Here is a 14,524-nt window from a genome sequence, read left to right on the forward strand (position 1 = left end):
TTTGCAGGTAGTTTCTTTCTAATTTTTGCGATCTTCCCGCACACGCCAGCAGAGGGCGCTGCTACAATTCGTCCACCGTGTTATGTTCTTGCCGCAGCTAGTTGGGAGAAGAAAAGTCCGCGCAGGTCGCCTGTTATCGATACTGACTGGCAATAGACGTGTCAATGTCGTATCATAATTAGAGTAAGCGATAACTTATGCCAGTCACGTGACCGCTTAACACCGGAACTAATCCAAGCCCCGCCTCCTGTGGCCTCCCTCCTTTCTCTTGCGGTGTTTCCTCATTAGCTGGGTGGGCGGGGTCTCTGCTCTGACTTGTGGGCGTGGTTTGACGCCTTTGCCCCTCGCGCCGGCTTCGCCTCAGTATATATAGCGGGGTCTCGGCTTGTCCGACCAGTGAGAGACCGGAACCAGCTGCGGTCAGGATGGGGTCTCGGGCGTCCACACTGCTGAGGGACGAGGAGATAGAAGAGATAAAGAAGGAGACCGGATGTAAGTGCGGCGAGGAATACCGGCAGGAACTAGATACTATTGGGCCTGTGCCAGGGACTGCTCATTGGGCTCTGCAGGGGCTTGTAGTTCTCTCCTATGGTGGCTGGCATTGTGTACAGCTCTTGTCACAGGACACCTGTGGACTATAATGTGTCATGGTCTCCCTTCCCCTGTATTACGGCACCTTCTGTCCTGCCACACTGTTACAAATGGCAGCTGACTTTGGCTGTGACTTCTGTCGCCCAAGGATTGTGCTGTCGCCTTGGACGCCTTCCCTAGTGTATGCTCATGTTCACACCTGCCTTCTTGTGCTTTGGGTCTTGAAAAAATGGAAACCTAATCCGCTTACCTGTGCAAACCCATTGGCCGCATACACTGCAATGGGGTCACCGGGTTATTGCATGAAAAATTTGGAGAACATTTTTTTTTTTTTTTTTTCAAGCGGATTTGGAGATGGAAACCCCCAATGAACATTGAGTGCAGATGTGAACTTGCCCGAAATGGACCTCCATTGTCCCCTTCAGGGTGCTGCACCTGAGATTGCGCACTAGAAGTGTCAGCAGAGTCTTGGTGCCGGTGCAGGTCCGTTCACTTACACTGGTCAAGGCGCAGGGTGACCCGTTGATTTGTGGTTGCATAACTGGTATTGTGGCCAGACTTTGTGCAGCCCTACACTTGGTGATCTCCCCTATTGACTGTAATGGGGTTTGGCAGCTCTCCATCATGGTGTCGCAGATGCCATCAGAGAAGCCAGACGTGGACGCCTAACCGTGATCTAGCGTGTGTTCACCTGTGGCTGTGGAGGAGAGGTTTATAAATCTCATCCCTATGCTGCTGGAAGAATGAATGGCGTTGGATTCTGGGCTGAGGCAACACTTTGCAACGCAGAAAGGATTCCCTATATGTGGGCCTAGGCTCAAAAGGGTTAAATGTGTATAGTCTCAGATTCGTGGGCTCAAACTCGACTCCTCTGAACTCAGCAGGTTAGTTCTGGATAGTTGGGTTTGTGCCCGGACATCTGCCCCATACCCAGATTGTTTCCTGGAGAAACAGGGTTTTAACAATGCCCAACTGTTTTCAGGCCAGATAAGCTAGAACCAGAGGGGTCTGGTAGCAATGTATTCCCTTCTCCCCATTGAGAACACACAGACCCTCAGCTGCAATCACAGGTATATGGAGGGTTGGGTGCAATGGCTGACATGATTTTCAAAAACTTCTTGTTCATAGTTGAAGGGGACATTCACCTGTATATTGGAGTCCAAAAGCGCTGGACAAAGAGTGGAAAGTCCAACTATGTCCTCTGATGGTTTCAGGGTAAAAGAACGGGGACCTGACTGATCCCATTATAGTAAATGGGGTCCGCTGGGCTCTGTTGTAGCAAACTGCCTATCCAATAGACCAGAGCAGATAGACTGACATTAGTGTGGACCTGGCATGAAGAATGACTTGTTACTGCTGCCATATGCGATGACCAGGAAGGTTTTATCTCTGCATTGAGCAGTAAGTTATGCAATGTGTGTCCCCCTGATAATGGCTGCATAGACTAGAGCACATTTACCGTCTCTGAGCTTGTAGTCTATTACGTTCTTCAGTTTTCAACATCCGTGGCTGTTAAACTTGTATACACAGAAGTGATAGTCAGTTCTGTACCTCTGAAAGGGGCTCTTTCTGCAGCAAGTGCACAGGTTTTGGCAATGCATTAATTCCTTAGAATAAGTCATGCATTGAGCACCCGGACACCCATTTTAGTGGGGACACTTTACTATCTCCAGTGGTCCCATTGAAATGATCAGGGCATGGTGGTGCAAAGCACCCCAGTGCTCATTGTAGGGGACTGCAAGTTCCTCATTATCCAAAGACTAGGGGGAAACTTGCAGTGACTACAATACCCTTTACATACCATCCAATGCCTAGTAGTGAGCCCATAGGGGTGGTGTATGACTACTGGACTCTGTCCAACCCACTCCGACCTGGCACACTGGGCATACCAATGGTTTAGCACTTTCTTCATCCTACTAGGGCTCCCCTTTAACGTCCTTTTCCAATCCATAGTCTATAAAGAGGAGTTATAACGCTGGTTGTCTATATAAAGATTACTTATTTCCCAGAAGACTGCGCACACCCGGTCAAGGTCAGGCACAATGGCAAGAATTTTCCTGTAATCCTAGTTGTGTACTCATTACAGGGGGGTCTCTGCTCCCTTTGTCCTCAGTATTTGCTGACTTCTCAGCTGCTATCTGTTTAGTTTGTTAATTCTCTGTATGTTTAAGGTCTATTTCCCCCTCCAGCAGGATCCTCGCTGCTCTAGAACTAGGTGATACGGCCCACTCCCACTAATACAGCCCGCTCCCACTAATTGTGTTTTGCTTGGATTAAAGGATTATTTTTCCAGGGAGACGCCTGCAGAGCTATACTATCAGTTACTACACGGGTTATGTTGGCATAAGAGCTGTGGTTGCCTTATTGACCTTTTTATGCCGCATTCAGGTTCATACTAGTGTTATACCCGCTACATTGGCACTGCTAAGGGGTTGGGGCATGTATACAGCATTGTCCATAGTTACATAGTAGATGAGGTTGGATAAAGTGACACATTCAATGTATAACCCTGCAGGGTTTATCCAGAGGTGGGCAAAAAAAAATACCACGCATTTTAGATGTCTTGATTAGGGATGAGCAAGTACTATTCTAAACAGCCGTTTCGAATAGCACGCACCCATAGGAATGAATGGACGCAGGGGGTTAAGCGACTGGCCGCCGGTAAAGTCTGCATGCCGGCCGCTTCCATTCATTCCTATGGGTGCGTGCTATTGGAAATGGCCGTTTCGAACAGTACTCGCTCATCTCTATCAATACTGGTTGTCGGTCTGAACCCCAATAAGTCTGGTAACTCGTAGACTGGGGAAGGATTAAAAAGGTTGACGTCGCCACTTTTTCTGAAATGAAGTCTACTTCACAAATCTGCAGTGTTACGCTCGCCCTAAATCTCCAGCAGGACCAATGTAGTAGTATATAGCATGTAGTATACAGATGGACTTGGTCTGCTGGAGGTGGATGAGTGACTGGAGGCTTGGCAGATCCCCTCTGGCTTCTAGTAAGGGTCCTGAGTGGTGTCTATGGACGTGACTTGGTTTCTTACATCAGAATCTTGGCCCGTGAGTTTTTCCTTCCACGGCCGCAGACATCTGGCCAGTAATTAAATGCCCGGTGCTCGCTATTTGGTTGTGTAATATCACAGCTCTGATACCGTGCCAGGCAGATTAGCCGCTTCTGCTTTTGGCATGTACTGGAGATAGAGCTAAATTTCTGCTGTGTAATTGACTGAAGGATCTGCTGATGGCATTTCCATAGGGGGACAGGTCTTAGTTGAATCCTTGTCTTATTGACTAACTCCCCTTGGAGTGCAGCCCTTGGCCATTTTTAGCAGTGGCATAGATTCTTGACCACACCACTCATACTCCTCCTTAGTAAAGTTGTGCGTTGCACTTAGGGTTGGGACCTCTGTTCTGCAGCTAGGACCCCTAGGACTTGGACACTTATCACCTACCAACCTTATGCATGGCTAAAAAATTGCATTAGACAGGATTGAGTTATTGACTCTATACAGTGGACTGATCACTTTACAGGCACCTTGCTAGTGGCATGTTGGACTTCTTTGGTTTTCAGAATAAATAATCATGGTGTCCGAGGATCAAGGGTGTGCCAAGAAAACCACACCACTACTCCACCAGTCTGAAATGTAGGCGACTAACAGGAAGGGTTAAATTCTTGCCGCCTGTGTCAAATTCTGAGCCTGCCACCAGCGTGGTGCAATAAAATCATAGGATGGAGCCTTTAGACCAGGCCATGTCTCGTCCACTGCTTAGTGAAATAATTTTGCTCTTTTGCCTACTGGTGTATGGCCACTTTTGTTCCCTTAGACAGTAATGGTGCACTGACTGGTCATGCTAGTGACCGGCTGTTATAGTCCATCAGTGCTAAGGAACAATGGGTTTTGTGGTTAGACCCTAGAATTGTATCTGGCTCCAGTGTTCTTGAGGATTGTCAGTTCATCATAACGATTCTTGACTTCTTCCTCCGAATCCTTTCATGGAGGAGTGGCACCATTAGTGGATGAGAACCCAACAAGGTTGGCAGTGTATGAAATCTTGGCCTCGGCTAATCTCACATCACTGGCCAGTTCTTTCAGTGCAGATCAGCCTGCCTTTTTCAATTTTAGTGTGAATTAAAGGGATTCTATCATTTAAATCACTTACTTTTTTTTGGGTTTTTTTTTTTCTTGATCACACATAGGAATAGCCTTAAGAAAGGCTATTCTTCTCCTATCTTTAGATGTCTTCTCTGCGCCGCCGTTTAGTAGAAATCCCGGTTTTCTTTGGTCTGCAAATGAGTTCTCTTGCAGCGCTGGGGGTGGTCCTCAGCGCTCAAACAGCACTGGGGGCATCCCCAATGCTGCGAGAGAACTCTCCAGCGCCGCCTTTATTTTCAGGAACGGGTTCTCCGTGCATCATCTTCCGGAGCTGGGTTCAATCTTCTAGGCCTTGAGCAGAGCAGACTGTGCAGGCTGACAGGCCACAAGAAAATGGCCGCTTACATAGTAAGCGGCCATTTTTCTTGTGGCACGGGCATGCGCAGTCGGCTCTGCCTGAGGCCTAGAAGATTGAAACCCAGGACTGAAGAAGATGCGCAGAGAGGCCGTTCCTGAGAAAGATGGAGGCGGCGCTGGAGAGTTCTCTCGCATCATTGGGGACGCCCCCAGTGCTGTTTGAGCACTGAGGACCGCCCCAGTGCTGCGAGAGAACTCGTTTGAATACCGGCGAAAACCGGATTATATACCGAACGGCAGCGCGGAGAAGACATCTAAAGATAGGAGAAGAATAGCCTTTCTTAAGGGTATTCCTACTTGTTAGGGACAAAAAAAAATTGACTTTTAATGATAATATCCCTTTAACACTGAAACTGATCCATTGGATCTTGCTCATTTAATATGCTGCACTACTGGGGGCGTGTCTAATGTCCATATAATGTCCCGAAAGGGCAAGGGGTCTCTAAAGTGGTCATTCAGTGTATGAGTGAATTGTGACAACTGTCTTTTATATAAATCGGAGGTATTTACTATCTGTATTTTCTCTCCTAGTTTCTCACAGCCAAATAACCCGTCTATACAGCCGCTTTACCAGCCTGGACAAGGGCGAGAATGGCACATTAAGGTAAATCATTCAGGTTTATAATCCCTAAATTTAGCTGAACAATTTCATAGTTCTATGTAAAGCTGTTATTAAACTGTCCAGGCTTAGTACATTGTTACATTCTGTATATAAGCAGCGTTTACATAAAGACTTTAGGAACTTTATAGATCCGTTTATGACTTCTTATAGTCTATATAGCACATAGCTTCACGATCTTGGTCTTCTATAACGTTACAGTAAAGGCCGCACTTCTCCGAATGTTTATGGCTAGAAGATAATCTGTGTTGGCCGTGATCCAGCAAGGAATTTCAGCTCTGAAGGTGCAAAACTATAAATGTAGATTTGGGTAGGACCGTTCACTACACCTCTGTCCTATTCAAGTGAAGTATGCAGTTGTACCCAGTAACAAGATATGTGCAGGGTCTTGCTGGGCAGTCTGTTCCATGACTGTATAAGCCTTCATACATGGTGTCCTATCAGGTTTTTCTGCTGCTAATAATCACATGATGGCTATAACACATTTTACATTTCTCTCTAGCTGTGGACATGTACAATACAGTGCAGTCTTCCCCTCCCCTGTACATTACTGATGCTATTTTGCTAGAAGTAACTGTACAATAGTAATCCAGAAACAATTGACTGCAAATACACATGGCTAAAACACAACACAGCAAAAAAATCAACAACCTTAGCACTGTCATGAAAGCTGTTGTCTATATTATCGCATCTGTAACCACACAAGCAGCCGGAAGTTGTAGTGTAGTATATACTCTGTAGGCTGTGAGACTTGCAGAATGTTCAGTCCTTTGTACAGGGCAAGCAGTTTGCTCTCACACAAGCAGTGCTCAAAGAGCATCACAGACACTTCGGGGTGCACCGTGGAGGCTAATAAAAGAGGGCTAATTCAAAAATGGCTGGGAGGATTAATGGATAAAAGGTATGCCTGGAATAACCTAAAGGTTATGCAAGTATATGCTTAGGTAAAAATCACTAAACCCACGATAGAATCCCTTTAAGATTAGCCAATCATATTTATAGTCCCACATAACTACTTCATGTTCTGTAGGGGTTACATAAATCCTTGTGTACGTTTTGCCCTCCCTGTAGCCAAAATTTTATCATTTACCTGTATGTCTGAGTGAAGGGACTTGGAGCCCTATAAAGTCTACTTTATACAGGAAACCATTGTTCTGGGAAATATGGTTGGGACACATTCCAAATTTCAAGGACTGATGCCCAGTATCAAGTCTTGTATGATGGCAGGACTGTACATTAGATATGGAAAATGATCACTGTATGGGACAGTAGTCCTGCAGGGAAGCAGTGACTTCTAACATCATAGGTGACTGACCCCAGTGTGGGGGGAGGGGGGTACTACATGCATACAGTCCTTGTTTGAGGGACCAAATATTCCTGAGTGAAACTGGCCTGAGACCAAACCCTATAAACATCTGTTATGAAACTGATCTTCACAAGTTCTTGATCTATTTAGAAGGGAGGAGCAAGTCTGGGAAAGTCGGAGATAGCGGAGTGTTCACATCTAGGATGGAATCTTTTAAGGCTAGTTCACATGGGGGTCGGTATGGCATATTTTGGTCCTGATTTTAATGTGGGATGCTGTTTCAGAATAGGACAAAAATGCGACAGGCGCGGCTTCCTGCTCCGAAGTAGGCCCAAATGCTCCGGAGGGCGCTGTTGCGAGGCGGACGCCGGGGCTGACTCAGCTGTGGAATCCGTCTGAAGAGAGGGCTTTTTTTTTTTTTTTTCTGTGAGCCGGAACATACCGTTCAGGGAAAAAAGGAAGCCAACGATCTGCATACACTTCTATTGTGAGGGGGTGGATTCGGCGTCAGAATCCATCCCTTCTTGCTCCGTGTGAACGAGCCCTTAAAATCCCACAAAACCACCATATATAATGCAATTCTGTGCCTTTGCACTGACTCGTACCTACTGCATCTCTCCATCACCGGACAGCCACAGTTACACTCTCCGATCCCTTCTATGGGAGTTCAGAAACCATCTTGGCTGTGTCCCTAGGAGCCTCTGATACAGGCCATAATGGCCCACTATGGTGATGTGGGTCACTGGCAGAGCAAGTGATTGTCAGCTCTAATAACCAGGGTAATGGTATTACTCTATTTACTACATGGCACTTATTAAAGACAGAAGTAGTTCTAATAAGGAGCCTCCGTATTCCCTCAGGGTCTGTAGTCTCACAGCTGGGGCCCCTGACTTGCCCCTGCTAGATTAATGTTTTGTACATTTACATTGGCAACTCCTGGTCCTAAAGGGGTTAATGGGGTAATTGCACATCAGCAGTATTACTAATTGCCCTCCAGATATAATTACGTTGCGGTACTGACCATTAATAGCCTTGCTCTGAAGGTAATTGCTTGTCTTAATGTCTTGACATTTCATTACGGAGCGGGGGGGTCATGTACGGCACGCCATTATCTTGTTCTCCTATTGCCAGTCGGTCACACGTTAACTCTATAAAAGTGGAGAGGCCCATAAAGTCTCCGGCACATGAGCCAACACATTAATGTGCTAGTTTATTGTATCCTTCTGAACTTTAGTAACCTCATTGGATGGATCTTTATGGACAATAAATGTTCGTGTTTAAAGGGTTCCTTTACTATCCCACACATCTAGACAAACCCTGACTAGTTAGAAGGGTCCTCTGACAATAGGTTGATCAAACTGTCCCCTCGCTGAAGCCCTCCAGCTGTAATCTGTGGGTAAACCTGGCAGTAAGTGATCAGTTTCCCTATAGCACCTCCAGAGGTGGAATGAAGTATTACAGTATCCTATCAATGGGTTGTCTTTGGAATCATTCTCCACTGTGGTCAAGAGAGGAGGATCCTAACTAGGACCCCTTCTAGAGCTCAATAATGGGGTGGTATAGGAGGAGAAGTTTTTAAAACCAAACAGCCCCTTTAAGAACCTGAGAGAATTTTTACTAGAGGACTGGTACACCTATGGATTTGCTTGAGGGTAAATATTTGTATAGTCTCAGTGTGATAGAAACTGGAGTTGATAACATTGGCAGTAAAGTTTGTTGTACTTTACGAGTCTTGTGCACCTAGGACACGGCTCGCTCTTGCATTACATAGGAGGACATGGCAGTGCAGGTCACGGCTAGAATCACACAGGTAGCGTTTGGCTACAGATGTTATCACTTCGGGTTGGCTCCACCTCTGGGATTCCCATCTAAACCACTTGTACTTGTAGTTTGGGGGCCACCACAGAAGAACGGAGTATTTTACCTGAATGGAATGGTGGCTTGGCAGTCCACGCCATACGTGTTCCTATTCAAATGGGTACAGGGGCATGTGCTGGTCATTCAGAATAGGGGGAGCTCCTGTGCCTCTAATTCTATGGTTGGAGGAGACTGTCAAGATGACACCACCCCTTTAAGTAACCAACATGGTCCCTTTAAGAGGTCTTATAGATCCTACTAGCAACTGACCCTGCCCCTAACCTGTATGTTAGAGACTTGTAAGTGTGTAATAGAAATGACTTATAGATAGCATGCTTTTGGGGTGGATTCACTATATGCCGTGTGGCCTCTGTTCATCTTCTATGGCTTCTGCACACTTTAGGTCAGCACCTATAAAAATCTATAGGTCCATACTGCACCTCTGCATCTGAGTCATAGAGTTTAGGTGGGCCCCTAGCTTACATGGCTACCCTTAGTCATCACGCAGCAAGCTGGGTACTTGGCACATGGATTTGAGTATTGTCGTCTTGTGAGTTTCCCGTCTCGTGGCTTATCTTGCTGGTCTTTTTATTAAACTATTTGTCACTCTTAAACGTGACGTGAGGCTGAACTTTGCACCGGTGGGTATAATAAATGTTACATAACCCCAGTGCACAGTATAATCTCACTAGTATGGCGCATGTACTCTACATGAAAAATCACTGCAAACCTTCAAAGAACTGTTTGCTTACAGTATTGATTATACAAGGACGTCAATTGATCCTGGTGAGGAATTTATATACTTTATTAAATCACTCTTTAATGACCCTTTACAGTGGTACATTTGTCCCTCAAACCCCCCTAATACTGGCACACCATCAATGAGGTTGTTAATGGTTGTCTTTCATTCTTTTTTTTTTTTATGCCCCTCCCACATGTCAGTTTGGATCTAGGTCCCTGAAACCGTGATCATTTGCAGATCTTTGCAACAACAGCTACTTCCCTGATTTGCACAGCCCTGTGTCTTGGTGCTGCAGTTTCGATGTTCTATATAATGGATAACTCTGGGTGACCAGTTATTATATTTGCTTTTCTCTTCTGTAGCCGGGAAGACTTCCAGAGAATTCCAGAACTAGCCATTAACCCTTTGGGAGATCGAATTATCAATGCATTCTTCACTGAGGGGTAAGGACCATTACGTGCTTTTTTTAAAGGTAAAAGTAAAGACCCTGCATGTTATAGGAACAGTGGATTTGGCATATACAGGGGCATAAGCTACCTTGCTAGGTTTAAAAAGATGGCGGTTTCTTTGCTGGAGAACAATATAAGAAGTCCCATGATGGGCTTGGGTCTAATAGGAGCCCTCAGTCTCTGTCTGGGGGGATTAAGTGTATAAGTAATATGCACCTGTCTCATGACACTACCCTGTGTGGGTCTTGGTTTTTACAATATTAGTCCTGTCTTCTATCCAAAAAAAAAAAAAGTAAGGCTGGGTTCACATCTGGGTTGGAGACTCCATTGCCGAGAAATCAGTGGAGAAAAAGTCCTGCAGGGAGGGCTCTTGTCTCCACCAATTCCCATTTCATAATGACTGACCCCCCCCCCCCCCATTGACTGTAATGGGGTCCGTCAGGCTCTGTGTAACTGCCATATTAGTGGTTACCCTCTCCATTGTTTGGGTACCCTGATGGACTCAACCAACGGAGAGTAAGTGCTATGATAAAGACCCAACGAGCCATCAAAGTGAATCATGTGATCACCACTAATGGGAAGGGATTAAGACTGACGTTTCCTATGAAAACTGGCATAGATGGGTTGACAAATTCTTCCTATGTGCTATCTTGGTGGCATCACTTGCCTTCACAAAAAAATTACCCCTTTGCCTGAAAACTGATCTACTGAATGTGTAACTTTTATTTTAGGGAGGACCAAGTAAACTTCCGAGGCTTTATGAGGACACTAGCTCACTTCAGACCGATTGAAGACAATGAAAAATCTAAAGATCTTTCCAGCGCCGAGCCTCTGAACAGTAGAAGCAACAAACTATTGTGTAAGATTCCTGCTCTTAAGGCTTGGCTCTAGCATGAAAATAGTCAAGGAATATTATGTAACTTATCCCATGCACTGACCCTAAAAGCAGACTATTGCAGAGATGTGTTCAGTGCCCTAAACTGGATCTTAACATAGTCCCATCCATGGATCAAGCTTGTGACACAAATGTTAATGTTTAGCAATTCAGTATAATGAATTCAACTGTAATTCACATCATAACCAGTGAGTGGCTCCACATACACAGGGTAGACATCTTGTGACAGAATACCTAGAAACTTAAATCATCAGTAAAACCTTTTCCATCTTCTCACAGTTGCATTTAGACTCTACGACCTGGATAAAGATGACCGAATCTCTCGGGATGAACTTTTGCAGGTAACACTATGGTGCTTAAGTTTATGGTAAAACTAAATGAAGTTTACACATAACCTGAAGGCTTTTCTTTTGATGTCAAACTTTGGAATCTATTGAGACCCGTCCTTCTTCTCACACTAAGACAGACTTACTAATCTGGTCTGAGAACCCACTAAGTTTATCATGGTGGCTTACTGTGTTTAAGTCAAAGCATCTTAAACACTGACAGGCGGGGTAAAGTCTGGAAACTTTGCAGAAGACTTTGGAATATGTTGGCACACATTAAGGTGTATCTTTCCCAGATCTTCTATTTTTCCTGCCAGGACTTGACATGGTTAGGGCTTGGGTGACCTGTAAGCTTTATCTCTCTATTAACCAGGGGCTACAACTGCCTTGGCTTCTGGATATACTGAAAGCAGAAGCAATGTATGGCGTCTTCTGAGAAGAGTCTTCTGTTTCCTCTTTAATTTTGTTTCCTTGCATAATTTTACTTTTACGAAGTTTGTGGCTTTGTCTTCTAGCTAGAGATGAGCAAGTACTGTTCGGATCAGCCGATCCGAACAGCACGCTCCATAGAAATGAATGGATGCACCTGGTACTTCCGCTTTGACGGCGGCCGGCCCCTTAACCCCCCGCGAGCTGGCTACATCCATTCATTTCTATGCAAGCGTGCTGTTTGGATCGACTGATCCAAACAGTACTCGCTCATCTCTACTTCTAGCCTAAACTGGCGTATCATCTTATAGCCTAGATTGTCACATTTGCCCTCACTTTCTTTACCTATTCTAGGTCTTGCGTATGATGGTGGGAGTGAACATATCAGATGAGCAACTAGGAAGCATTGCTGACCGCACAATCCAGGAGGCGGACCAAGATGGAGACTGTGCCATTTCCTTCTCTGAATTTGTTAAGGTACGTATTCCTTAAACCCCTAAGGAGTGCAGAGGTGACAGGTTTTCACCATTAGGACCCCTTGGTCAGCCTAATAGTTTTCCATGACAAAGTTCCACGTTGGGTAAAAAAAAAGCAAAATTAGTGTGTTAGCACAAACCAATAGGAATTAAACAGAATACTCCCTTGTGTGGAACCTTATGTGGTATAGTCTACCATATATATTAGAAATTAAATATCCCCTTCAGGTTAGGATTGTACCCTTTTGGTTGGTGTAAGCGACAACTTGTCAGCATGTAAAACTAAAGCTAACGAATGATCAGCCAATTCCCCATAATATGGCATGTACAGCATGGCAGAGAAGAGTCTGGAATGGACTCCTCTCTACAAGAACAAAAGGACTGGTCAGTTATGTTCCTCAACATTATCCCCTTAGTAGGCTCCCATAACACTAAATAGTTGGCTAAACTCTCTCTGGGTTGCCTAAAGTTGTTGGACCAAGTTTTAAAGGGATCCTATCATTGAATACCATTTTTCTGACTAACACGTAGGAATAGCCTTTAGAAAGGCTATTCTTCTCCTACCTTTTAGATGTCTTCTCGTTCGGTAGAAATCAGGTTTACTTCGCTATGCAAATAAGTTCTCTGGCAGCACTGTGGGCGTCCCCAATGCTGCGAGAGAACTCTCCAGGAATGCCTCCATTTTCATCTGGAACGGCGTCTCCCTGCGTCGTCTTCTGTCCTGGGTTTCAATCTTCTAGGCCTTGGGCAGAGCAGACTGCGCATGCCCGGGCCACAAGAAAATGGCTTCTTACACAGTACGCTAGTGTAAGCGGCCATTTTCTTGTGGCCCGGGCATGCGCAGTCTGCTCTGCCAGAAGCCTAGAAGATTGAAAGCCTGGACGGAAGAAGATGCAGGGAGAGGCTGTTGCAGAAGAAGATGGAGGCGTCGTTGGAGAGAGTTCTCTCGCAGCATTGGGGACACCCCCCAGTGCTGTTTGAGCACTGAGGACCGCCCTCAGTGCTGCAAGAGAACTCATTTGCATAGCGAAGAAAAACCGGGATTTGTACCGAGCGACGGTGCAGAGAAGACATCTAAAGGTAGAAGAAGAATATATATTTTCTATGGTGCTGCTGGAGATGGTAGCTCTATTGGATATCTCCAGCAGTCCTTTATGCTAAGCCTGCCACTCAATACTGACAACTGAAACTGACCCCTGTTCTCCATATTGATGGGGATCCCAGCATTTTCCCCCACCACCAAGGAAATCTATTCCTAATACAGGTTTGGTGTTCTTGCCTTCCAGGTTCTGGAGAAGGTGGACGTTGAGCAGAAAATGAGCATCCGATTCCTACATTAACCCATCTCGACTACATAGATAGATGAAGCAGCAGAGAGTTGGCCGGTGTGTGGTTAATGGCTTCAGCCCAGGAAGAGGGAACCTACGGAGGAGCACAACACTACTGCCGCAATCCTATCCTTGTTTCCTGTCTGACATGCTAATTTAGTAGTCGCCACTAATTTATTTTTTTCTTTATAAGATGACTGAATGTTTTTGGCAAGTGCTGAAAATGCTCTAGTATATGCAAACCCAGCTGAAAAGAGACTGTCAAAACACTTTTGCAGCCATGTCTGTGCCTTGTACGTTTCTATGTAATGCGGCTAAATGTTGACGAATGTGTGCAAAGCGGTAACTGTGCTCTAAGCAAACGTATCTCATCTTTATGATTATGACTAATCCTTCCAATGACTGACTACGCCTTCTATTAATTTAATATACAGTCGGTATTTTTAAAGTGATCGGCATGTGTACACATGTAATTGTAAATAAAGTTTTGAGAATGAAGGAGATTACGCTTTGGAGGCCTTGTTGTAACTGGTTTAGTAGAAGTAATGCCTGTACTGAAAAGGTTTAGGGTACGCTGTCTAAACTTGTAATGTATGAGACATAACCCTTTCACCGGTGAGGACGTACTTGTCACATCCTGACAAGAAGGTGTCTCGAGTGCCAAGGACCAATCTTGGATCTATAGCACCTAGTGCTGTGCACCATGCTGACCATGAGAGCTCTTGGTCATGTACATATATCAATGTATATATGTACATGACCAAGAGCTCTATATATATCATGTACATATATCATGTACAACCTTCAATGTTGGCGTACAGGCTGTGTCTTCTTGTACTAAGTTCTACTGTATTCAAAGAGTGGATGGGACCACCAATATACACAACCAGACCCACCATACAATGGCGAGCAGCATGCTGTTATGATATACAGTCATCATAGGTCCTTGCACATAAGTAAATGATTAAATATTCATTAATGTATAAATATACAGAAGAC

The 14,524-nt window shown here is 45.0% G+C and overlaps 1 protein-coding gene across 1 annotated transcript; it reads left to right on the forward strand.

Annotated features, from left to right (window-relative positions):
* Positions 1-320: 320 nt before the first annotated feature.
* On the forward strand, positions 321-14,031 carry CHP1 (calcineurin like EF-hand protein 1). The gene is made up of 7 exons (XM_075283091.1): positions 321-492; positions 5,630-5,702; positions 9,985-10,065; positions 10,803-10,930; positions 11,246-11,307; positions 12,076-12,198; positions 13,484-14,031. Exons 1-7 carry the CDS (start codon positions 426-428, stop codon positions 13,535-13,537), a joined length of 588 nt encoding a protein of 195 aa, XP_075139192.1. The 5' UTR covers positions 321-425; the 3' UTR covers positions 13,538-14,031.
* The last annotated feature ends 493 nt before the right edge of the window (positions 14,032-14,524 follow it).

Source organism: Leptodactylus fuscus, chromosome 7 (assembly GCF_031893055.1).
Source record: "Leptodactylus fuscus isolate aLepFus1 chromosome 7, aLepFus1.hap2, whole genome shotgun sequence".
In the NCBI taxonomy this organism is placed as follows: Eukaryota; Metazoa; Chordata; class Amphibia; order Anura; family Leptodactylidae; genus Leptodactylus; species Leptodactylus fuscus.